The following is a 26,368-nucleotide window of genomic DNA, read 5'->3' as shown; positions in this document are numbered from 1 at the left end:
TTCTGGAGACCCTAAGGTGACCCTATTTTCAAGGCGGGTTTCTTCAGAGGGGGGCTGCCATTGCCATCCTCTGCGGCTGAGAGAGTGCGACTTGCCCAAAGTCATTCCCATTTTACATGGCCGAGCTGGGATTCAAACCCTGGTCTCCAGAGTCCTAGTCCAATATTCAAACCACTACATAATGGAGGGATATATACCTAACCTAGAATCATAATGTTGGAAAGTGCCTCGTGGGGCATCCAGTCCAACTCCTTGCTAAGTATAGGATCTCCAGCTAAAGCATCTCCAGCAAGGAGCAGTCCAGTCTCTTTTGGAAGATGTCCAGAGAAGGAGACCTCTCTAGGGAAGTGGTTCCGTTATTGAGCCGCTCATAAGAAGTTCCTGCTACTATCCTAATATTTCTGTAACTTCGAACCATTAGACCTGGTCCTTCCCTATAGAGTGGCCTATAATGTCTTACGGAGATAGACGCAGAAGTCGAAGCATCTAGTCTGCCTATATCAACCAGATATATATCTATATCTACCAGCGATATAGCCAGATCAGCAAATATATGAGCATTATGAGTAATGAAATCTAGAAATCATGAAGACTTAACGCCTTCAACTTTCTTCTCCTTTATGGCTTTTAAAGCTTTGCCTGATGAAGAAGCCGGCGGAAAGCTTTGAAAGCTTGCAACGTGTATTCTGTGCATTTGGGTTGTTCCAATAAAAGTATCCCTATATAGGGATCTTCGGCAGATCCCTATATATTTCCATATAAAGTATTCCTATAAAAACCATAAAGGTTTTCCAAGCTATGCAGCCGTGTTCTGGAAGAATTACGGAGGAATAAATAGCCAGAATATAATGGATTTTTCATTTTATTTTCATAGGCTGAATGAGTGATGAGTGCGAATCAGCCCAGAGAAAAAGACATTGGTTGCAAGGCATGGGAAGAAATATATAGGTGTCTTGGTTGGAAGAAAAAGCTGCAGCTGCTTAACATAGAAGATTTCTTTGCTAATCCCGCAGAGATCCTCTGTACAGATTGGCCCAGTTTAGAAAAGCAAGGATGGGGAGGGCAATAGAAAGCCAAGGAAGGTGTGGCGGATAAGCGTTTAGCTGTGCAACGGTGTGCAAATGGGTGTGCAAATGGGGCATGGCACTTTTGTGGGTCTGTAGGCCGCAGTGCCAACCTGGAACCGACTTTGCAGAACAAGAGCAAATGCAAAAGGTAAGGCCAACTCAAAGGTCCTCTCCTATATATCTCCCTATGCCTTTTCTTCCCAAGAATACTGCCGTTGCTTCTCAGACCCTTCTCTATCTTGTGGCCAAGAAGATCTATTCTTATTTTAACGTTCAAGTTGATGATATATTCTCTTTGTAGGGTACAAGTTCTAGAAACCTTCAGCCAGCCTGGCCTGGAGGGAATCTAGGGACTTGAAGTCCACAAAAATGACTTTCCCATGTTGTAAAATCCCAGAAGTACATTGCGGATGCTTTAAATTTGCATAGGAGTATCTATATCCATATAGCTGTATATCTATAGATCTATATGCAGAAAGACCAATAGCTCCTAATTTTGAAAGACCAAAAGAAGCAGTCCATAGAATTGGAGATGAATTCTGAAAAGAAATGCTATACCAAAGTCACTTACATTGGAGTAACATTGAAGACCGTATAGTTTGCAAAGAAGCTTTTAGACCCATTAGAAAAGGTTTTGGTTGTTGCATTTGAGAGAGAAAGATATTAATTTCTGTATGTTAGGGGTAGGGTTTATTTCCTTCCCCATAGTTTCCTTCCTGATAGTGTTCCTTTTCTTTTTGTCTGCAAAGCTAGTTTAATTTTAGTCTCTACACCCTGCTCTTATCCATCCACCCTTCTTTTGCTTTTAAACAGAAATGCAATCTTATCTTGCAAAGTCTAAAAATATCTAGGTCCTCCAGAGCAACTCTATGGTCAACATCTGCCAAAGGTTCACCGTAGAATTGCATCGGAGGACCTACAAATGCCTAGAGAATTGTTCCCTCTAGGAATCCCTCAGTCCTTCCAATGTCTGGCGGATGTTGACCATAGAGGAGGACCTACAGATGCTTATAGATAATATATTAATCAAATACGTGAATAATCTACGTTATAAATTGAATGTTGAAAGCCGCATGCTCACCTCACTCTCTTGCCAGAAGGAGGAGAACCCATCATCCTTCTTCTCAAGATCATGGAACGACTCCTGATCCAAAATGTCCTCCTACTCTCTCAACGGATGGAGGGGCGATTACCCTTCCTTTCCCCAAACTGAACGCTCAGGTGGCCGCACTGCGAGGGTTATGGGCCCAGGTATGTTTGCGCGAGAGCCAGGCCCGGATCAGGAACCGGGAGCTGTTGCAAAGCTTTTCGGCGCTGGAAGCCCAGTTGGAAGACCTATCAGCCAGGACAAGTGCTCTGCAGAGAAGGAAGGTGAGATATTGGCCAACATAAGAATGATGGTGGTCAGTAGGCACAACAGTCTAATGCCTTCGAAGGTATAGTTTCAGTAGCCTTTTTGCACATCCAGATGAGAAATACTTCTAGGCACAGCTGCAAGGTTCAATCCATTCCAGAATCTGTAGACATGGTAACCCAAGCCAAAATCCAGTGCATATCCTTGGAGTAAACATTTGACCAAGAGTATATATACATATATAGATTCTACATATATATAGTATCTATATTGACCCATGGATAAGTCGGGGGGGTTTTCAAGTCACTTTTTTGACTGAAATTTCTAGACTTATACATGAGCATCTACAGTAATAATAATGTTTATTTCTACTCCGCCTCTCCAACAAGATCAAGGCTTATGTCAGTAAAACTCATACCATACAATAGAATAAAATCCCACAATCCCCCTCCCTCCTTAACCCAAAATCAACAACAATAAGTACAAACATAACAATATAATAAAATACAATTATGGTCATTGCTAAGACAAGAAATAGGACAGTCAATGAGACGGTCAATAGCATGCTCCCACTCTCTCCAAAGTCCAGGGAGTATGGATGCTGGCCATTCTAGTCCCATATATATATATATACATATGAGACAAATCTTGGATGTGTCCGAAATACTTTAATTCAAGTTTCTGTGGTTGAGAACTTCATCCTGAAGTTCTGGTCTCCCCAAAGTTGAAGGATGTTGGTGTATATCCTTTATCTTTGCAGACATTCCTGACAATGCTTAAATATGTGGGGTGCCTGGGAGGAATAGGAGGGATCTGGTACCTTACATTCAATACTGTTATTTATCTGTCAGAGAGAGTATGAAGAATTCCTCCAGCATCTGAAGATAGATCTGCAGAGGAGCCAAGGATCGGATGAGAGACAGGTGAGCTGCTTTGGCGAACATTGCGATGCTTTCTGCCATTGAAACCAAGTCATCATTTCCTTTAAAATGAGATTTTAAAACTGATTTCTTTCATTCAAGACTGATTAACTTGGAACTCCATCAAAGTGCTTGCATATTATGTCCCAAAATAATATCTAAACACTATATGAGAGAAAGATTTTGAATAAACTATACTTTTATATAAACTATAAAGGTTTGGATAAACTAGACTTTTAGTATATCAAATACAACAATTGTATGCAAACTTTCATTCTTGTTGTAGTTGTTGTTGCTGCTGTGTGCCTTCAAGTTTGTTTCGGACTTACCAGTCTGGACCAGTCAGGCATCCAAACAGTACCCCTGCACTTACCAGTCTGGACCAGTCTGACATCCAAACTTAATCCCTGCACTTACCAGTCTGGACCAGTCTGGCATCCAAACTGTACCCCTGCACTTACCAGTCTGGACCAGTCTGGCATCCAAACTATACCCTGCACTTACCAGTCTGGGTAATAGATAGTAATAGATAGTTATTTCAACCTGCACATAAACATAGCAGAATAGCCCAATAGTGAAAGTGTGGCATTCAGGAGTGGCATGTGTGTAACTGAAGTATTTCTGATCTTGCTTCCACATGCCTTTCTTTTCCTCCTTTTTTGTACCTAGGGCTGCATATCCAAAAATCATTTGGAGCATTTCATGGGTCCCTTATCGAATAACTGGAACATCCATCCTTTTCAAACTGGTGACCAAAGGGAACCAATGCCACTTCCCTCTAAGGGGACAATGCCATCCTGGGCAACTCCTGGAACATTTTGGTCAGACAAGCAGAACCGTGGTCCCTGGATGGCACCATCTTTCCACGCCAAAAACACCGGCTCCCAAAGTGTCAGAAAACATGACAACCGGGATGTTTCTTCCTTGTGTTCCCCTTGGAGATCCTGGATGGACAGAGATTCCTGTTATCCGTCTGGTCAGGGAAGTGAGTCCTTGGAGAGAAGATGCCATCTGCAGGGATGGCAGAGGTCTGGCGTGGTTGGGAGACCTGAAGACCTGTTGGCCAAAAGCCTCATGGACATCAATATTATGAATGGCGAAGAGTTAAGGAGTGCAGCCAGATCTGTCCATAATAACAGATGCGCCGAAGAGGAGCCCAAAGAAATCCTGGTGCGAAGACGAAAGGGTCGCAGCTTGGCAAACAATGTGGAAGGAGTTTCGCAGTCTGCAAAGCTTCACGGAGAGGTACCAGGTCAGGACACTGGCATTGCGTTCCTTTTCTTTCTTTGGAAAATCCAAGGGACATAACCCTTTCCTTCCTTTTCGGCAATATTCCAAAAAACAAACTTTGATTTCATGGCGGGGCTGAGACAAAAATGACCCCTTTGCTTTCTGATGGAAATAATGCAGTTCGCCACCTTGAGTCACTATATGAGAAAGGCAGGATATAAGAAATAATTAATTAATACTACTACTACTACTACTAATTGGTTCCTAGCTAGAGGCTGGAAGCAACACAGGAAGGTCGGAATCATAACCCCAGTTTATTTAACCAAACCTTGAATCATGTTGGTAAATCCCAATGGTTCAGTCGTTTCCTGTAACTGGGATTCACACTGGTGTCATCTGTACTGCAGAAATAATCCACTTTGATACCGCTTTAATTGCCACGGCTCTATGCTATGAAGCTCTGGGATTAGAAGTTTTATGCTTGAACATGGACACATAGCCCAGAAACCCCACAAAAAACTATGGATTCTGGCCGTGAAAGCCTTCAACTTCGCAAAGTAATGTACTTTGCTAAAAACATCCATCGCAGTTATATCTCTTTTATAACCATACACTTGCAGTACTTTCCTGCTGCACTCTGCTTACACTAAATATTCCTACAATTTCAAATGTAAAACCCAGTCAAACCCTGTAACGGTCTATGGATAACCCTATTTTCCTCCTTTTTTGGTCAGCTGTACAGTGTCGACATGGTCAGCCGAGGAGGACATCCTTGAGCGAAGATGTCCCAGATGCGTCTTTTGCGTCTTCCTTGGACGAAGTCGATTCTGAGCAAGAAGGAGATGGAAGAGAATCAAAGTCCTCCCCAAGACAACAAGGGATGCAAGCAAAACACCAGGATGCTAATATATCCATTTTAAGTGAGGAACTGATGCAGATGCGCCAGGACAGGTACTGGCCCCATCTAAAACATTGTGTGCCTTCAAGTCGTTTCTGACTTATGGTCCTTGGGTGTGACTGGGCAAGTCTGAGGACCCATCACAGTCTCTTTCTGTTTCCAGATCTCCAAAACTGCGGAAACACAAGAAGAACGTAACCGTTCAAGGAGGAACCGAGAAGACTGAGGAGCCATTGGATTTGGAAGAGCAAGTAGATGGAGACCTTGGAGTTGACCAGGGAGAGGAGAAGGCAAAAAGCAATGAGAATAAGAATGGAGATGATGAAAGACGTTTTGGGCAGGAGCAAACCGGTAATGAAAATGAGGGTCTAGGGAACAAGATGGAAGAAGATGGAATCGAAGAAAGAGGGTCAAGATTGTTGACTGAAGGACTAGAACAGGAGGAGAACATGGCAAGTGATGAAACCATGAATAAACTGGAAGGTCTGGGACGGACCGGTGTGGAAGAAAGTGGGTTGCCGTGTATGGAACCAGAAATTCGGATGGGGAACAATTTGGAAAAGGAATGGGTCCAAGATGTTGAAGGAGATGCTGGGGGTGAAGAAGAGGAAGGAGGGACCATCGGCGAACGTGGGACAACTGAGGCCGAAAGAGCCCAAAATGGAAGTTGTGGGAAGAAGACAGGTCCAGAGCAAGACTTTGGAGACCATGGCCAAGAAGAAGATGCAGCCAGTGCCAGTAGTGGCTCTGTGCAGATTCCTTTGGCAACCATGAAGCTTGGAATAGTAAAGCAGTACGTTCCTTCTCTCTGCCTCCCTAAAATGTGCGTGTTTCAAATTCTTATCCTCCAGTTTTTATATTTGGTAATGGGTTTCCATCCCTGCTCCATTTTCTTTTCTTTCAGGGACAGTGCTGCGGGTAGACGGACCCCTAGTTTGCAGAATGAAAGTCCCATGGAAGCCAAGCTGGCAGACACTGGTAAGAACAGGGGCACATTTTGGGTGCCAGACTGGGAAGAACAGGGGTACATTTTTGGATGCTAGACTGGTCCAGACTGGTAAGGGCAGGGGAACAATTTGGATGCCAGGTTGTGTCTTTTGTGCAAAACCCTTTATATCCCTCATTGCCTTCCCTTCGTCTTCATGTCAAATTTGTCCCGGATTACATGCTTATATTGATGTTATGCAGGCACAGAATCCGCTTGTGAAGGAGAAGAAGAGAAGGAAGAAAGCGAGGAGACGGAGGCTGATACTGATATCGAAGCTGCCTTGGCTCCTGACTCCTATAAGTCTGGCTCAAAGTAATTAGTCATATTTTCCTCCTTTACGTCTCACCCCAGTTTAAGGGATATAACAGAAGGTTCAAATCCCTGCTCAGCCATGAAAACCTATAGGCAAGTCGCACTCTCTCAGCTTCAGAGGATGGTCATGGCAACAATCCTTCTGACGAAACGTGCCAAGAAAACCCTACAATAGGTTCCCCTTAGGGTCACCATAAGTCTGAAATGACATAAAGCCAACAACACAAGATTTATGATCCATCCGCTCAGTTCTGTCACTAGATCCCCACTTTCAATTATAACACAATGATGAGATGCCACCTTCCGTTTCACGGTTATTTTCTTTAATATTAAATTTAATATTAAATTTATATAGGATTTTAACTGGGAAAAAGCTACCCGCATAGGAAAGGGGGAATAGGATCAAATCCATATAAAATCGTAAGCGAATCAGGATGGATATTTTAATAAAGTCTTATGGCTTAATGGCTAAAGGGGTTTTCGCAATGCGCTTTTTTTGCAATGCGCTTTTTGCACCGAAACTTGGAAACTTCAGCTATAGTTCAAAACACAGCAAACAGATTGATCGCTGCTCATTTAGAAGCGAACATTGGTTGTGTGTCGCGTGCCTTCGAAGTCGTTTCCGACTTTTTGGGCAAGATTTGTTCAGAGGAGGTTTGCCATTGCCTTCCTCCGAGGCTGAGAGAGTGTGACAACCCTGTGATAGGGTCGCCCATAGGTTTGCCATGTCGAAACAACATGAAGGCATGCAACAACAACAATTACGGCAAAACCTTACCTCTCTATATATGTGTCTCTATTAAATCTCTATTCTTCACTTTCTTTTTGCTTTCTTCCCAGGCATTGGCAGAGCAAGACAGCGGTACCAAGGCTCCAAGGTAAGCATTTCTAAGAGGAAAAAGGCATCCAGTATTTATTTATTACTTCTATATTAAATAATTATGTTTTATATCCCCAGTATGCCTCTTTTTAAATCAAAACGGTCTATACCGTTAAAAAATCTACAATGAGGCAAATTAAAACCACAATAAAAGAGTAAAAATATTCAATTTATCCAGAGGTGCAAGGGCCAGTGTCCAAAATTCATGTCCGACGGTACTACTCTGTGTGCATATGTGTGCAGATGTGCGAAATGGTATTTGTATAAGGAGCAAACACAAATTATATGTATGCCATGCTACCCTGCCTTATGCCATGCTCACTCTCTTTATTCTCCACAGATCTCTGGGCTGATCATGCGGAGGAAGGAAAAGGTGGCAATCTAAGCTATAAGGATGATTTTTACGACTGAAACGAGGGAATGAAAAAACAAAAGAGACGGAAGAGGAAAAGAAGTCCCAGAGTTCGGTTTCTGCACCAAAGATCTTGTTTGACCATTGCATCATTGCCCTGAATGCACTAGGGCTCTCTCTTTAGTATTTTACTAAACTATAAATCCCAGGATTCCAGAGGATGGAACCATTATTTATTCTTTTCTTTTCTTTTCTTATATCCCGCCTTTCTCCCCCAAAAAAGGGACCCAAGGCGGCTCAAAAGATGGACCTAAAAATAATGCAATTGGCATGGGTCCTTAGGATCTATTAATCTATTAACAGATTATGATGTAATGATCTAATATGATCTATTAATCTATTAATAGATTATGATCTAATCTACGATCTATTAATTGTTGTTTTTGTTGATCTGACAATTAAACAACCTTGCTGATGACAAAATAAACTATAGTTTCTGTTTCTTGTTCTGTTCCCTGTTTGGGGGGAAATTAAACAAGCCAAGGACAAGCCATATTCTAGTTCAATCCCAAATTTAAAGACGCAAAACAGCAAACCATGGTCTGTGGTTGGCTAACAAACCATGGTTTCTTTCTATGGCTTGTTCTGGGTGGAATGGCAAACCAGAATCCGATTACTGTACTAACTGGATTACTGACTGAAAGAGGACAGTGTTTTGTCTTTGATTCATGCTGTTTGTTACGTTGATATCAGTCTGAAGAAATAATCCATTTTGAGGCCACTTTAACTACCTTGGCTCAATGCCAGGGAATTCTGGGAAGTGTAGTTTTCTGAGACATTGAGCCTTCTCTGTTAGAAAGAGCTCTGCTGCTACAATAAACTACAATTCCCAGTGCAGATTAGGCCCAAAGGTGCGTCTACAGTGTACAAATGAGGCAGTTTGGCGCCACCTTTTAACAGCCACCATCCTATAGTACTCTGGGATTTGTAGTTTGCTGAGGGGAGGCATTTTTGGGCAAAGGCCACTTTAACTGCCCTGGTTCAGTGCTAGGGAATCCTGGGAATTGTAGTTTATTTGTGACACTCTCTGACAGAGAAGGGGGCTCAATTGTCTGACAAAAACTACACTTCCCAGAATCCCCTAGCCTTGAGCCAGGGCAGTTAAAGCGGTTTCAAATTGGATTATTATTTCTGCAGTGTGTATTTTGGACGTGAAAGGCCATTTGGAACTCAATCACACAGGCCTAGTTAAAACAGGCTCGCTCTGTTCCGCGCATGCGCAGTTTGAGTAATGTACCTCAAACTGCGCATGCGCGGAGCAGAGCACGCTCAAACTGCGGGGAACCGATTCAAAATGGCGCCCGTTGCCATAGTAACCCCATGCCATGGCAACGGGCGCCATTTTGAGTTTCCTTTCTCTCGCTCGCTCGCTCTGAGCCGGAGTCTTCCCGGCGTACATCGCGCGCGACCTTTGACCCCTTGTGACCCAATATGGCGGCGCCCATGAAGATAGAGTTTTGAAAGGAAAGGAATATATCTGTTATATTCAGAGGGAGCCTTGTTCGTTATAATACAACGAAATAAAGCCCTAAGTCCATATAAAAGAGTGGAAGGTAAGGGTTGAAGAGGAGCAGAAAGAAGGGAAAGTGAAGTAAATTAAGGGTTTGTTGTCTTGAGTCCCAAACACGCCGCAGAGATAACCCAGTTTGAGACCGCTTTAACTGCCCTGGCTCAAGGCTAGGGAGCCTTAGGGATTGTAGTTTGTTGTGGCACTGAGGTGCTTTAACAGAGAAGGCTCAGTGTCTCACAAAACTACAGTTCCCAGGATTCCCCAGGGCAGGTAATAATAATAATAACGATAACAATAATAGTATTTATTTATAAGTTAAAGCAGCCTTAAACTCAACTGTTATTTCCGCAGTGTGTTTAGGGCTTTAGTGTTCCAGGTGCGTCTGACTAGCGCAGCATTTATAATGGGGACCATTACTGCCTTGCCTTAGAAACGACAGTTCTACGCTCATCCCTCCATATTTGCGGCTTCGGCTATTCACGGATTTGGTTAATATGTTCTCTCTAGGAATATCCAGGTCCTCCTCCAGAGCAACTCTATGGTCAACTTTATCCAAAAGTGCCACTGAAAGAGCTAGAGATTCCTAGAGAGGACACTCTACTAGGCCTTTGTAGCTCCTCCAGAGCAACTCTGTGGTCAATGTCTGTCGCACGTTGACCACAGAGTTTCCCAGGAGGACCTAGAGGTTTCTATAGAGGCGTCCTCTCAGGTCAAAACACGGCGTTTTTGTTATTTGTGGTTTTTCCATATTCACGAAGGTCTTGTGCCCCTAACCCCAGCGAATACGGAGGGACAAGTGTATTAATGCAGGTGAACGTATTATTGGTTGTCCTTGCTGCAGCGAAGAGAGCCTTTTACTCCTTTACCCTTTCCTTTGCTGGGTTTGAAGTCTCCATTGTGCAGAATTCTCTCCCAGTTCGTGGGACTCCGCTTTTGCCTGGAAACCTTTCCCTCTAACCTAGAAATTTGGGAGAATATAGAAATTTGAGCTGGAGGGGAAAAGATATGTGTTGTGGCATATTCATCTCTGTGGAGAAACTGGAGCCATGTGTCCAAAGGATAGTGACCAAAATGGTGAAGGGCCTGGAAACCATGAAACCCTATGAGGAACGACTGAGGGAGCTGGGGCTGTTTAGCCTGGAGAAGAGAAGGTTAAGAGATGATATGATGATAGCCCTGTTTAAATACTTGAAGGGATGTCATATTGAGGAGGGAGCAAGCTTGTTTTCTGCTGCTCCAGAGATAAGGACCCAGAACAGTGGATGCAAGCTGCAGGAAAAGAGATTCCACCTCAACATTAGGAGGAACTTCCTGAGAGTAAGGGCTGTTCAACAGTGGAACAAACTCCTTCCTCGGAGTGTAGTGGAGTCTCCTTCCTTAGAGGTCTTTAAGCAGAGGCTGGATGGCCATCTGTCAATGGGGGTGCTTTGATTGAGAGTTCCTGCATGGCAGAAGGGGGTTGGGCTGGATGGCCCTTGGGGTCTCTTCCAACTCTATGATTCTACGATTCTGTGATTCTACATTCTTGTTGTGTTTACAAATTTAAACTCAACCTCCAAAATTGCAAAATGCTGTTATCAGGGTTCTGAACCAGCCTTCCCACTCTTTCTTTCTCAGGCAGAGAAATCCCCCCAAGACTACAATTTGTTAGGATTCAGTCACTCAAAATGCTTTTGATGTTTTTCTAATACAGGTTTCCCTGGAGCCTGAATCGCCATGTCAAAGATCTCTCGCGCTGCCAAAGTGGTACAAAAGGTGGATCCTGGCAATGTCATCCGGACGATCATCCGAGCTGGACAGGCTGTTCCAGGACCACCTTTAGGACCTGCCCTTGGACAGGTATGTATGGCAGAGGATGGAATAGGAAGAAAAGGCAGGCTGATAGACTGTGGCTCAGTCAGGGAGGTGGTTTCATGGTTGACCATGAATTGAGATCTGAACCAGCTTGATGGTAACTGCTTTCCTTGTGTTGTTTTCTGGAGAAAGTATATATTAAGTAATCATGTATGAGGAGAGATAGTTTTTTGTGGTATTTTTGGGCTATGTGAAGTCGAAGGCTTTCATGGCCAGCATCCATAGTTTTTGTGGGTTTTTCGGGCTCTGTGGCCATGTTTTAGGAGAGTTTCTTCCATCTCTGGCTTTGGCATCTTCAGAGAATGCTTGCCTGGGAAAGACTTGGGTGGGTGTGTGTGTGTGTGTGTGTGTGAAAACACTGAAATTCTGGACCATGCCAACCACTGCCATGTCAGGATGCACAGGGAAGCCATTGAAATCAACAAACACCTGGACAATTTCAACAGAAAAGAAGAAGCCCTTAAAGTAAACAAGGAGCTCATACAGACAGGCCAAAATAAAGCTGCTTTGGGTCACTTTGGAGGTATGCTGTTTAAGTTATGCATCCTAAGAGCCCGGAAGCTGCGCCAAAGCTACACTCCAGTCTTTAGGATTGGAGCATGGTTTTGGCATGGCTTTCAGACTCTTAGGATGCATGCATCATATAAACAACATACCTCCAGAGTGAACTGAAGCAGCTTTATTTTGGCTTGTCTGTATGGGGCCAAGGTTTGGCTACCAGTCCTGAAAAAATAGCAAGATAAAGACTCAACAAATGCAAATGATAAATCTCCCAGCAGACAATGAACACTACTATCAAGCAGGCACTAATCCTCTTTTGCAGACCCTCCCACCCTGAGGCCTGCCATTAGCAACAAAACAATACACAGGCAAATCACTCCTGCCTTTCCAGGTCACACAATACACACACACACACACACACACACACACACACACACCCAAGTCCTTCCCAGGCAAGCATTCTCTGAAGATGCCAGCTACAGATGCTGGCGAAACGTCAGGAAGAAACTCTTCTAGAACATGGCCACATCACCCAAAAAACCCACAAAAACCTATGGATGTCGGCCATGAAAGCCTACAACTTCACATATGAGGAGAGACTTAGGGAAGTGGATATGTTCAGCCTGGAAAACAGACGGTTACAAGGAGATATGATAGTCCTGTTTAAGTAGTTAAAGGGGTGTCATGTTGAGGCTGGAGCAAGCTTGTTTTCTGCTGCTCCAGAGAATAGGACACAGAGCAATGGATTCAAATGAGAGGCAGAGATTCTACTTCAACATTAGGCAGAACCTCCTGACAGTAAGTGCTATTCCACACCGTAACACACTTCCTCAGAGGTTGGTAGAGTCTCCTTCTATTCAGGTTTGTAAACAGAGGCTGGATGGCCATCTGTTGGGGGTGCTATAATTGTGAGTTCCTGCATGGCAGTGGGTTGGACTGAATGGCCCTTGGGGTCTCATCCAGTTCTATGAATCTATGAATGAAAGGATTTATAGTATGGTTCAGGGAGTCAGTTCATTGCTTGGGCTCAAACCTGGTTGCAGGAACCAATGTGAAGCTTAGGAAGGTTACTGTGGTGGCTGGGGAATTTTGGAAGCTATCATCCAAAAAAGTAAGCTCAGATTCTCTGACCTGAATCCTCTGTTCCCTAACTCCATTATAAAAATGTCATGGTTTTTTCCCCCATGAGCCTTTTGCCTTGCCTTGTGGTTGTGAGTTCCGGAGACTGACTGCGTTGTGTTAGAAATGGAGTGGTGCCTGTAAAACATGCACCGTTGTCTCAAACTGTTTGGTGCTTATTGGTGGAAGCACAGTAGGGCTGCTCAAAAGTAACGTTTTGGTTAATACTCTGTGTATGTGTGTGTGTAGGTGTAAGGGTTGCTTTTGCATACACTGTTCTTCTATATCATAGAATCATAGAATCATAGAATCGTAGAGTTGGAAGAGACCACTAGGGCCATCCAGTCCAACCCCATTCTGCCATGCAGGAAATCCAAATCAAAGCATCCCTGACAGATGGCCATCCAGCCTCTGTTTAAAGACCTCCAAGGAAGGAGACTCCAAGGAAGGAGACACCTCGGAGGGTGAAGGAGTGCATTCCACTGTCGAACAGCCCTTACTGTCAGGAAGTTCCTCCTAATGTTCAGGTGGAATCTCTTTTCCTGCAGCTTGCATCCATTGTTCCGGGTCCTGTTTTCTGGAGCAGCAGAAAACAAGCTTGCTCCCTCTTCAACATGACATCCTTTCAAATATTTAAACAGGGCTATCATATCGCCTCTTAACCATCTTTTCTCCAGGCTAAACATCCCCAGCAGTTCCCTAAGTCGTTCCTCATAGGGCATGGTTTCCAGACCCTTCACCATTTTTGTCGCCCTCCTTTGGACACGCTCCAGTTTCTCAATGTCCTTTCTGAATTGTGGTGCCCAGAACTGGACACAATATTCTAGGTGGGGCCTGACCAAAGCAGAATACAGTGGCACTATTACTTCTCTTGATCTAGACACTATACTTCTATTGATGCAGCCTAAAATAGCACTGGCCTTTTTAGCTGCCGCATCACACTGTTCACTCATGTTCAACTTGTGGTCTACTTGGACTCCTAGATCCCTTTCACACGTAGTTTCATTCAGCCAGGTGTCACCCATCCTATATCTGTGCATTTTATTTTTCCGCCCTAAGTGCAATACCTTACATTTCTCCGTGTTGAATTTCATTTTGTTAGCTTTGGCCCAGCTTTCTAGTCTATTCAGGTCATTTTGAATCTTGATCCTGTCCTCTGGGGTATTAGCTATTCCCCCTAATTTGGTGTCATCTGCAAATTTGATAAGTATGCTCCCAATTCTGTCATCCAGGTCATTGATAAAGATGTTGAATAGCACTGGGCCCAGGACAGAGCCCTCTGGGACCCCACTGGTCACTTCTCTCCAGGATGAAAAGGAGCCATTGTTGAGCACCCTTTGGGTTCGGCCGGTCAACCAATTACAGATCCATTTAACAGTTCCTTTGTCTAGCCCACATTTTACAAGCTTGTTTGCAAGAATGTCATGGGAAACCTTGTCAAAGGCCTTAGTGAATATGCTTGTATATTAAAAAGATTTAACCACCCCCAAATGACTTTGTGATGCTCTCTGAGCTTCTAGGACAACGAACAGTCTGTGAACTTCTAGTATATAGGAGAGGGAGAACCTTTGACACTGAACTGGTTTTGGCCTCTTAACTCCTACATTCCCTTCTACTGAGATAGCCTTTTACAAACTCTTACCCTTCTAAGAGGCATGAATGCAAAAGGCTGTCTGGAGCCCTGAACTAGAGAATAAGCATTCTTCTTACATGGATGGCAGTGCATTGCAAAACTTTGTTGCAGGGTCCACATATGACACCAAAGAGCAAACCATGGTTAGTAGATTTTAATTCAGCCGGAATGGGTAGAAGATTGATCTGGGTCTTATAGGTGATTTTTGCGTAGCTAGCATTAGACCCGCAAGGAATTCTGACTCCTGTTTTTGTGTCAGGAGCAAGAGCAAAGTGAATACCCATTCCTTTGTTATTGTCCTGTGCCTTCAAACTGGTTCTCAACTTACAGCAATCCTCGCCTGCCATTTTCTTGGCATGGTTTCTTCAGAGGAGGTTTGCCCTTGCCTTCCTCTGAGGCTGAGAGAGCATGACTTTGGCAAGATCACCCAGTGGTTTTCCATGGTGATTTGATCCTGGTCTCTTGGAGTCACACTCAAACTACTACAACACACTGACTCTCTTCCTTACTCCTTCTTGTCCTGAATCACAGTGATGAAATGAAGCAAGTATGGGGTAATCGGGAATGCATTTTGGGTGGAAGAACTGTGGACACTTTTCAGTTCTAGTAGTCAAAATAAATTACTGGTGTCATGATTCTTTAGTTGAAAGTGCATATTTTGTGGACCATGCTCTGTTTGCTAGACTTTAGGGCTCTATGTTCTGCCACCCTTTTCTGTACTTTTAGGATACTGGGCAGATCTGCCTTTCGGTCCTGCTTTCTGGTTTCACATGTTGGTTGTGGCAGGTGAGTCCTACGAAAAAAAGAAACCTGTGTCATGTTTCAGAGGCACTCTCTTCTTTATTGCTTCACATGTTCTGGGGCTGTAACCTTCCCGGCAGTTAAAATTATGATTCCAATCCACTTATAAGCAAAACAGTGTAGTCTCAGTATTTTGGTTAGTCTTTTGTTAGGAGAAGGAGCCAGGGAGATGGTGACACCTTTTCAGAAGCAGGCAGTTTCGGTGGTTTTGAAAACAGAAGAAGCTGGAGAAAAGCCTTGCTGCAGGAGAGGAAAACCATTTCCATTTCCTAAGCGCCAGTACTGAAGCTTCTGACCTCTTCTGCAGTGTAAAGTAGCACACATTACAAGATTTGAGATTGCTAGTTAGTTCTGCACAAAACACATAACAGAATGAATTCTGAAGTTTCTGAGGCTGTGGTTTGCAGAAAACCCTCCCAATAAGGAATTTACAAAAGACACGGTTGGAAACCCATGGTACAAATTGATTCGGGTGATACATCCTGACATTGTGCGGCCCAAGATGGAGATGTGCCTTGCTCCCTCAGCCAATACTGCTTGAATTTTTAATTTATCCCCTCTGCTTGATATTTCTTTATTGGTTTTGATGTAGCCAGTGCATAGGAGAGTTTGTTTTAGTGTGTCTGATGGAAAAAGTGACGTTCCCTTGCCATTTCCCACATTGGGAGCAGTTAGTAGTGCATCTGGGTAATGCACAGGGTTTGAGGCTAACCAAATACTGATGAGTGCTGTGAGGAGGACACATCTCAAAGTACTGGAGCATAACATGGTGTTCTGAACCTGGTAAGCTCAGGAATAACTGACTCTGTATTCATCATACTTCATGATTCGTCTGTTCTCCCTTCTCTCGGTACATCTCAGTGGCTGCATAGAGTGCCAGGCAAAGCTTCTCTCCTGCTGCAGAGAGGTGCTTCATGGACCACTCCAGACAGACTTGAGCTGTATGTGGTGGCCTGTTCGTAGCACTCTGGAAGTGGAGAGACCAGAGGCAGCTGAATCTCCGGGGGAGCGCTGGGTGGCATGCCCATGATGGTGAGCACTTTGGGCTTGGAGACTGCAGTGGCTGTGGACCTGGGGACTCACAGGTTGGATGTGGCAGTGGATATGTTCACCTGTGCCCTGGAGGTGTCTGGAGGGGAATTTGGCCTGGCTATGTCTCTGCGTTTGGTTGTCAGTGGTGCAGCTGTAGGGTTGGGCAGCACATCCCTGAGGCCAGTCAGATGCAGCATGTCCGTGGTGTGTGTCCCCTGTGATTTCAGTATGTCTCTGGAGCTGTTCGCCTGTGGCCTGGGACTGGTTGCTTTTGCCATGCCTGTGGGCTGTTCTCTCTGTGGCTTGCTTTCTGTGGTGCTGTAGCGCAGCGCAGCATTTCAAGGCAATGGCCAGGACGTTTTTCCCCATGAAGATTGAAGAGATGCGCTGGTCATGGCAGAGGAGCAACAGCCCCCCACGGATGAAGATGGTGGCCACATTGACACTGGCCAGACTCAGCAGTGGGTAAAGCATGTTAGGTCGGGGCCCATGCACACTCAGCTCATTCAATGATACACAGGGGAGGACCAGAAGTAACCCATAGCAGTAGAAGAAGGTCAGGCCTTCAGCCCACAGGGGAAGCACCCTCCTCTGCGGCTCCCACAAACTGGCTTGGATCTCTAGCACATCCAGCAAGTCTAGGACCACCCAAAAGAGGCGCCCGCGGATTTCGTCTTTCTTCCGGAAGCTGACAGCAGCTTGGGCTACTAACTCAGTGGCTCCTAGAACTGTGTAGAGTGCAGGGATGCATATGGAGAGCAGGAGAGTGAGGGTGCGTCGTGCCAGCGGGTCAGGCGTCCGTCCTTCCGTTGCATAGTGTTGGTAGATGAAGTAGAGCTTGATCTCCAAAGCAAAGGCAAAGAGAAACCATAGGACCATGGCATACCCCCGCTGGGCCAGCCGGGCCTCACTACCAACCCATGTTGTTGCATAACGCAACACTAACAGGAAGAAGAGGTCCCCGGCCAACGCGAGAGCCCCGACACCGAGCCGTCGGGCCCCGGCACTCTGTTCCACCAGGTAGACGTCCATTGCTCCCATGGTGCAAATGATGACCACGGCCACCACGCAGGTATGAGGAGGCTGCGGATCCATGGTTCCCTTCTGGGGGCAGGGAAGAGAAAAGAGAACATATCTGGTCAGAATTACCCTTTAAATCTAAGTCAGAAGACAGAAGTATAAGCATTAAAGAATTGGAGTGGAAGACCTTTGATCCTCTGAATGTTTTGGGCTTCAGTTCTCAAAATCCCTGACCACTGGCCATGTTGGCTAGGGATTCTGGGATCTAAAATACAAAACATTTGGAAGGATGGCCATGGTCAGGAAGAGGTTTTGGAGAATGGTGTCATCCAACATCCACTTTGAAGATGCTTCCTTCTTCTCTTCAGAGCCTGCCTCATCCAAAGGAAGCACATTCCAGTCCATCCTTCAGCCAGAATACAATGTTCACTTGTTTTTACTCAAGGCTTTTAGTATAAACCTGACAGGCTAGTGTGTGTGTCTTGGTATTATTTCTTATATGTTGCCTTGAAAACCATGTCACTGAACATTAGGAAACAACATAGGCCTGTTTGCCAGGGTTGTTGTCAGGAAAACTGGCAACAAAATTGTGTGTTGAGCCTTTAGAGTAGTTCAAAAAGCCTGAAACAGCAACAATAGCAATCAAAGGAAAGATTGCCTCTGAGCATGGGCAGACCATACCCTTGGGCATGTGGTATAGTCATGTTCTCAGCTGAACAGACTGTCATCTAGGCAGCTTGAACCCCGGCACTTCTTTGAATAAACTTATTTGCCCTTTATCTCTTCTCCTCAGTCATTCCCTTTTACAAGTATAACATGTTCATCCGCAGAAACTTCTTAATGTCAGCGTACATCATTATGCTAACGATAAACAGGCGCAAGACAGCATTACGTAGCAGATTCTGGGAAGGACAGAAGAACATTGCATTTTAAAGAAGATCCAGGAGCTATCCACCACCACTTGCTGATCTCCTTCTGCCAATGTTATCTCTCATGCTAGGATTACAAGTTCTTCACTGGTTCTGGGCAATCCCTTCCCACCTTGAACAGCTGGACGCCACTTTCTGTGCTCAGGTTACACCGGAGGCAGGCGATTTCTGGCCTCCCAGTTGTGGTTGGACTACAGCTCCCCTGTTACCATTGGCTACACTGATGGGGAATCCCAGCTGCAACGACACCCAGAAGGCCACAGGTTGCTTGCTTACCCCTGGATGATAGAAAACTGCTTTTTTTTTGGGGGGGGGGGGGTTATTTTTAAAAGAGCTGGGCAAAGTGTAAATGTGCCAGAATGCTTGCAGTGTTACAGTGTGGGCTGTTACCCCATAGGAATCTCCAAAGGCTTTTTGGTATTGATGGGGGCAGACAGGAGGTCTCTTGTGTCACTGGGGTCCTGTTTGCTGGACAAGTGCATGAAATGAGAAGCGCGGAGGGGATCTGTCTGTTTCTGCTCCCATTCATCCTTCTTATTTTGGCACTGGAGGGGGGCATGGGATCCTGTCTGCTTCCCATTCAGTTCTTCTCCCTTCCCCCCACCCATTCTTTGCCAAAAGAAAGCACACAGACGATTTTCCTAACCAATGTCCCCACCACCACATACTTTAACTCCCAACTCTATGTGAATGGGGAGGGATGTGGTGTATTCAGCCCCCTTCCCTTCATCCAGTACCTGCAGGGATCATCGGAGGGGGCTTGCAATGGCGTGTGCGTCTGCCTCTCCGGCGCCCAGACCGCGCAAGACAGAGATGGGGCCAGAGGAATATGGGGGCGGAGGGAGGGATGAAGAAGGAAGGAAGGGGGGCTAGTGATGCTCCCTTTCGGAGGAGGTTCCCTCTTTGTCATCATCCTCACCGTCCACCCCCTTCCCCTCTTTTCCATTCAGCAAGCAGACAGGATGGAGGATTGAAAACTGCACATACATTAAGCCCCATTCATTCTGTGGTCCCAGCAGTGTGCTTTTTGTCTTCTCCCCTGTCCAGGCAAAGAAAAGAGGAGACTGTTGCTGGCCGCTTCTTAAATCTTGAGTTGCGGCCCAAGCTTCAAGTGGCTGGAAAGTCTTGGGAGTGGGTCAGGAGGGGGTTTGTGGTTGTTGCTGTGTGCGTTCAGCGACCACCAAAAAGTGCAAAATACGTGTTGCAAGCTTTCGAAGCTCCTCTGGCTGTTCATTGGGCAAAGGGGTTAAAAATCATTTGTGTGTGTGTGTCGTGTGCCTTGTTTTCGACTTATGGCAACCCTAAGGCAAACCTATCATGAGGTTTTGTTAGCTGGATTTTCCCAGAGGAGGTTTGCCATTGCCTTCCTCTGAGGCTGAGAGAGCGTGACTTGCCCAGGGCCACCCAATGGGATTTGTGGCTGAGCTGTGAGTCGAACCTGGTCTCCAGAGTCATAGTCCAACTGTCAAACCACTACTTCATGCTGTACTTTTAAGCATATGCAATGAAAGCCACAGGGCTTGGCCTAAGGGTATATAATTCTGACACTAAGCAGATGGTTGTTTTATGTCCCAAGGCTCTTGGTTCCTGGGAAAGTGCATGGGGTGAAAAGGGAGTGGGGGCCCTGTTTATTTCTGCTCCTTATTTTTGCAGGGGGGGGGGAGAGAAGGTAACTCATACATACATAGAGGTTGCTTATCTTTGCCCTGGAAACACTTCCTATGCCCCCCTACCTCCATGATGGAACTCAAGTTTGGGGTAAATGTTGGGAGGCTGGGGTTTCCCATTTTGTTATCTTCAAGTCATTTCATTCAAGGCAAACCTATTAGGGTTTTCATGGCAAAGTTTGTCCAGAGGAGGTTTGCCGTTGCCTTCCCCTGAGGCCAAGAGAATGTGACTTGCCCAAGTGGGTTTCGTGGCTGAGCTGGGAATCGAACTCTGGTCTCCAGGGTCACAGTCCAACACTCAAACCACTCCACCTTTATATTTCGCCTTCCCTCTAAAACGCTCAAGGCTTACCTCCACCGTGATACATTCTTCAAGCCATCCTTTGGAGAGACTGAGACTGGCACAAAGTCGCCCAGTATGGCTCCGCGGTGCCTGAAACCTGGATCTCCCAAGTTCGAGTCCAGCAGCCACACTGCGCACTGGCTCTCAGCTTCCAAACAGCCCTGTGCCTCATTGACTCTCTCCTTAAAAATTCGCCTAGCCCTGCAACTCTCTTCCCGAGGGATGCTTTCTGAAACCATTTGAGCACACTGTGACTTCCTGATGCGCACAATGCCACTATAATCACAGAAGGGCAGGAAATTGAGCTCTCTGGCAATCCTCTTGCAATCAAAACCAGAGCGTTTTGTTCAGAAAATGCAGTACAAATCTGACTGAGTGAACTTTAGTGTTGAGCGGATGAGATGGGAGGACTCCTTTGGCAAGCAGACTTGCATTTGTGAAACATTCAGAGACTCGGTTTTATAATTCAGGAATGGAGGATTGTAAGGTCTAGTTTGCTTTGTAGTAGGACTCCAGGGATCCACCAGGGAAATCCATAAGGCAAACTGTTTGGAGGGATATCAACCCAGGATGTACTTTAGGTTTGTTGTATGTTTTTAATGGTATCTATTTTAATTTTGCAAGCCTCATTGAGCCCTAAAAGGTTTTGTTGACTGAGATCTTCAGGTCCTGAAAGTGGTTCTATCTTTCCCTTGCAGAGAGGCATTGCAATTGGACAATTTTGCAAGGACTTCAATGAGCGCACAAAGGACATCAAGGAGGGAATCCCACTGCCCACGCGCATCACAGTGCGGGTAAGAATAGACATTCCTTTACCGATTTACTGAGTCTACATTGCTTATGCTACAACATACAGTCGGCCCTTCTTATACACGGATTTTTTATACACGGATTCAAGCATACACGGTCAGGCCCCACCTAGAATATTGTGTCCAGTTCTGGGCGCCACAATTCAGAAAGGACACAGAGAAACTGGAGCATGTCCAAAGGAGGGCGACAAAAATGGTGAAAGGTCTGGAAACCATGCCCTATGAGGAACGACTTAGGGAGCTGGGGATGTTTAGCCTGGAGAAAAGAAGGTTAAGAGGTGATATGATCGCCCTGTTTAAATATTTGAAGGGATGTCATATTGAAGAGGGAGCAAGCTTGTTTTCTGCTGCTCCAGAGAACAGGACCCGGAACAATGGATGCAAGCTGCAGGAAAAGAGATTCCACCTGAACATTAGGAGGAACTTCCTGACAGTAAGGGCTGTTTGACAATGGAATGCACTCGTTCCTCGGAGGGTGATAGAGTCTCCTTCCTTGGAGGTCTTTAAACAGAGGCTGGATGGCCATCTGTCAGGGATGCTTTGATTTGGATTTCCTGCATGGCAGAATGGGGTTGGACTGGATGGCCCTAGTGGTCTCTTCCAACTCTATGATTCTATGATTCTACGGTTTGAAAATGTTCCCAAAAAGTATAAATTTACCTTGATGTTCCATTTTTTATTAGGGACACCATTTTGCTATGTCATTATATTTAATGGGACTTGAGCATACATGGATTTTGTTATACACGGGGGATCTTGGAACCAAACCCCAGCGTATAACAAGGATCCACTGTACTAGCATGGTTGCTTTTTTGAGGATTGTTTCAGAGTGGAGAGCCTGGGAAACAAGCCATGGTCAAGCCACAGTTTTGGGGTAAGCCAACAACAAACCCTGTCTTTTTGTTGTGGTTTGTGGCTAGGGAGTATGGCAACAAGACAATATTCAGCAAACTGATACACAGCATGCCATGTGTACAAGCCTCCCTGTTGAATTTCCGCAGATATCCACTAGATTGTAACTCCTAAAGATAATTTTGCAAGAGTGTCTTTTAGTGCTTCTTAAAACTTTGAGAATAAGGACTATTTAGTCCAAAACCCTACCATGCAGGACTTCACAACGAAGGCACTCTTCAGGAAAGGCCATCCAAATTTTTGTTACAGACCTCAAGATTTTACCACCTTCCAAGGCATGACTGTGGCTTGGCCATGGCTTGCTTCCCAGGCTCTCCATTCTGCAATCAAACAGCTCTTACTGTCAAGAAGTTTTCCCTAATGTTTAGAAGTCTCTTTTCTTGCAATTTGAGTCTATTAGTTTATATTCTAGTCTCTGGGGCAGTAGAAAACAAACTTGCTCCTTCCCTTCATATGACCACCCTTCAGATATTTAAAGATGGCTATCATGTCACCTCACACCTTAGCATATCTGCACCATAATTCAGCAGGAGGCTAATGGTCTTAAGCACACATGTGTGCATTCCTTTAACCAGCATGTGCTTTCCCCAGGAACATGCACAAGCCATGTGATGGTGAAAGCCAGCTGCTAATACCAGTATGTTTAGTGTGGAAAGATGTGAGGTTTATGTTCTCTCCATAGCACAAGCGCCTCTAACCCTACAAATTCCCATTGTTCCCCCTGTTCTTTTATTTTTTGACAGCCTGACCGAACGTATGAGATCCAGATAAACAAGCCAACAGTCAGCTATTTTCTGCTATCAGCAGCTGGGATTGAAAAAGGAGCATCGAATCCTGGTGAGAGAGATGGTCAGAGAGGGTAACTGGTGGATAGGGCAGAAGACCTGTGTCAAAATGCAGGGGCACAGACTAATATTGGTATATTGTGTATGTTGTTCGGCCCTTTGTAACCATAGGGGCTCTGTTCTGGACCCCCTCTCGGAGATAACAAAAAATGCAGGACCTCAAGTCCCATTGCTCCCAATGACGGCACACTGTGGTTTGTGACTATGCTGGCACAGCCACCATTGGGGTGAATGGTACAGGGCCATCCATGGATGCTCCAATCCAATGGCAACCCTGTGAATGGCAGGAGGCGACTGTAAGTATAGGTCCCTTGTGGACTCAAATACAGAATATGTTCAGTAGAGTTTGGAAGGAAAGCATATGCCTGTAAATGTTTTGAGGGAAAGCTGAGAGCTTGCTCTCTCTCGCTTTTACAATACATAGATAGTGCATCCCACTCTCCTTTGAGATAGGATATTTTCCTTTAGGAGTGGAGCAGGGTACAAAATTTGGAAGGGTCACCAGGGCTTAGATAAAGTTGGATCTTGTGGGCAAACCTGGCTGCCAGTTAGCTATTCAAGTTCTCTTTGCTTATCACGCAGGGCACGAGGTGGCTGGGATGGTGACTCTGAAGCACCTGTACGAAATCGCCCTGGTGAAGTCTCAGGACCCGTGCTTCACGCTTCGTGACATGCCGCTTGAGCAAGTCGTCAAGTCGCTTATCGGAAGCGCCCGGTCGCTGGGCATCAAAGTGGTGAAAGAGTGAGTGTTTGGAGCCACATTGGTTGGGTCAGAGAATAGGAATAGGGTGCAATGAAGGAGCTGGGGAAGAATTAGGCCTCTTAACGTGGCTTTGGGGATCCCCAAAAATAATAAAAGCCAAAGTTCTATGGAACCTGGGGCTGGTGTGTGGGTTCAGTCATAAGGAAAGTTGCTACCTGGGACTTGGTGAGGAGGCAGGGAATGGCGGCGGGGAGGTAGGGTTCATGTGGAGGAAGCAGCTACAGTTACAGTGTTTTGTGGGGTTTTCGGGCAATGTGCCCATGCTCTAGATTTTCCTTCCCTCCTCTTCCTACCCCAAGTCTCAATGCAGAGGAATATGGCACTTTCCTGAAGCAGCGTGAAGAGGTGTTGGCAGCGGAGGCTGCTGCAAGAGAGGCTGAGCTGGCAGCTGCTGGGAAGAAGAAATGAGTCCCTCAGATCCCTGGAAGACACAGGCTGCTGATGGTCTCAGCTTGTCTCAACTTGTTGCCACTGCCTGGGATTCAGAAATTGAAGTCTGCTCAATATCTGGCTTGGCAGTGTCCTGCTGCAGAAGATGGAGAGGCAGAAAAGAGGATTTGCACAAAGGGAAAAAATCTGAAACAGCCAAATTCTGGATTATGGACTGCCTCAAATGTTAGATCTTGAGAATGATTATTGCTGATTTGTCCCTTTTAATTAAAAGGGTTATATTTATCAATGCATATACTGTATGTGTTATGAGTGCTTTCTGCTGTTTGGATCTCATTTATTCAAGGACCTACCAAGGCCTTGGATATTTGGATCCCTTCAGTATAGTTCCTACCCATGTTCTAGAAAGAGGAGGCACTTGCTGTAAGTGGCTTCTACATGGTAGAGTTTTCTTTTTCTAGCCATTGATTTCAAAAGCTATATAGTCCTGCCGGATATGTTCAGTGGCCATGCCCATTTACCATTAGGGGGGTTGATGGATGAAAACATGAGGGGCATGAAATGCAATATCCTGGGGGGGAAATATTAGTTTACTAGAATCCTAACAGGAGTACACCATACTACCAAGATTATGTTGCAAGTCCCACTTGTCTGTTCTCTGCATTTCTGGGTGCTCTTTCCTCTGCTACAGAAATGATTTTTAAGCTGCCCACTTCACCCCCAAATTAAGAGAAAGTGCAAATAATGGTGTAAGATTGTGTAGAGGGTTCCATTTAGGGAGAGAGACTGGGCCAGATTCCATCCATGAGTTTCATGGCTTTGTAGGGCCTAGATCTCCCATGTGTCAGTCCAACTCAACTACACCACAATAGCTCCCCAGTTTTTCATCCCACACCCCATTACTTTCTTTACTCTGTCAAATATGCCATCCCAGCAGACTTCTAAAACAGTAGCCAAGGGATACAGATTCCCCTTGCTCCTACTCCCCACCATTCAAGTTCTCTGCTCATACATTTCTTGTTTCTGGCTTACATTAACCCTAAGGCGATGATCCTATCATGGGGTTTTCTTGGGAAGACTGGTTCAGAGGAGGTTTGCCATTGCTTTCCCCTGAGGCTGAGAGCATGCGACTTGCCCAGGGTCACCCAGCGGGCTTACACAGCTAAGCCAGGATTCAAACCCTAGTCTTCGGAGTCATAGTCCAACGCTCAAACCACGACATCAAGCTGGTAGTGTAGTGCTGGATAGTACCAGCAGGTGTCAGTCCTGACCTATCCTTCCTGTTCACTCCATGGAAGAAGGACACCTGAGCATCTCTCCCACATGCTCTCTTTCATAGCGTTTTCATAGAATCATGTAGTCCAACTCCCTGCCATGTAGAAATCCAGTATTAAACTACCCTTGTGAGATGGCCACACAGGTTAAAGACCTCTGGCGAAAAAGCATCGCTTGCCCTCCATGGCAATGTGTTCCACGGTCAGACAGCTCTTAACTATTCATTCACAAACCATCAGCAAAGGTTGGTGCTGTGGCCAACTTGACCAGTTACACCTTGCCAACAGACTGGTCAACTGGTTATTTGGTGGACAAGTCACAATAATAATAATAATAATAATAATAATAATAATAATAATAATAATAATAATAATAATAATTTATTAAGTATTAAGTATAATTAAGTAGTGCAACTGTTAGTTTTGTTATGTTTTGTATAGTTTAATTACTTTTCAACTTGTATTTTGTGAATTTCTAACCATGTTGTGTTTTTTTAATCAGTGTAAGCATTCGAAATGGGAAAAGGGCTGGAGGAAGATGATGATGATGGTAATTATACTAATACGAGAAGTGGTTTGAGTGTCAGACTATGACTCTAGAGACCAGCGTTCGATTCCCAGCTAACCCATTGGGTGACCATGGCCAAGGCACACTCTCTCAGCCTCGGGAGAAGGCCATGGCGAACCCTCTCTGAACAAACCTTGCCAGGAAAAAACCCAGGATGGGTCTGCTTTAGGGTCTTCGTAAGTCGGAAACGACTTGAAGGCACGCAGCGACAAATGGTATACCTGCAGGTTGGTGGCTGAGGTTTTCTGTTTGCTCTTTTTACTGGGTCACACATTAACAGACATCAGGAATCGGGGGCCCTTTGCTCACACATGGGCAAACCTTGAGGGCACATACA

General features: G+C 45.2%; 2 protein-coding genes across 4 annotated transcripts in view; one reads left to right on the top strand and one right to left on the bottom strand.

Moving 5' to 3' along the window:
- The first annotated feature begins 9,457 nt into the window (after positions 1–9,457).
- Positions 9,458–24,482, top strand: MRPL11 (mitochondrial ribosomal protein L11). Its single transcript, XM_042439487.1, has 6 exons — positions 9,458–9,614; positions 11,265–11,410; positions 21,169–21,264; positions 22,935–23,028; positions 23,619–23,778; positions 24,099–24,482. Exons 2-6 carry the CDS (start codon positions 11,288–11,290, stop codon positions 24,205–24,207), a joined length of 582 nt encoding a protein of 193 aa, XP_042295421.1. The 5' UTR covers positions 9,458–9,614; positions 11,265–11,287; the 3' UTR covers positions 24,208–24,482.
- LOC121915327 (transmembrane protein 121-like) overlaps positions 14,827–26,368 on the bottom strand; it is a 43,278-nt gene continuing 31,736 nt past the window's right edge. The window contains exons 1-2 of one of the 3 annotated variants that reach the window (XM_042439484.1): positions 20,480–21,045; positions 14,827–17,615 (exon numbers count right to left, since the gene is read on the bottom strand). In XM_042439484.1, the coding sequence (XP_042295418.1) occupies positions 16,392–17,606 (1,215 nt within the window). In that variant the 5' untranslated portion in view covers positions 17,607–17,615; positions 20,480–21,045 and the 3' untranslated portion in view covers positions 14,827–16,391. Of the gene's footprint in view, positions 17,616–19,197; positions 19,274–20,479; positions 21,046–26,368 lie in introns of those variants that run through there. The other 2 variants (XM_042439485.1, XM_042439486.1) reach the window with 2 other exon arrangements.

Source organism: Sceloporus undulatus, chromosome 9 (genome assembly GCF_019175285.1).
Source record: "Sceloporus undulatus isolate JIND9_A2432 ecotype Alabama chromosome 9, SceUnd_v1.1, whole genome shotgun sequence".
In the NCBI taxonomy this organism is placed as follows: domain Eukaryota; kingdom Metazoa; phylum Chordata; class Lepidosauria; order Squamata; family Phrynosomatidae; genus Sceloporus; species Sceloporus undulatus.
This window is presented reverse-complemented; position numbering and strand designations above follow the sequence as displayed.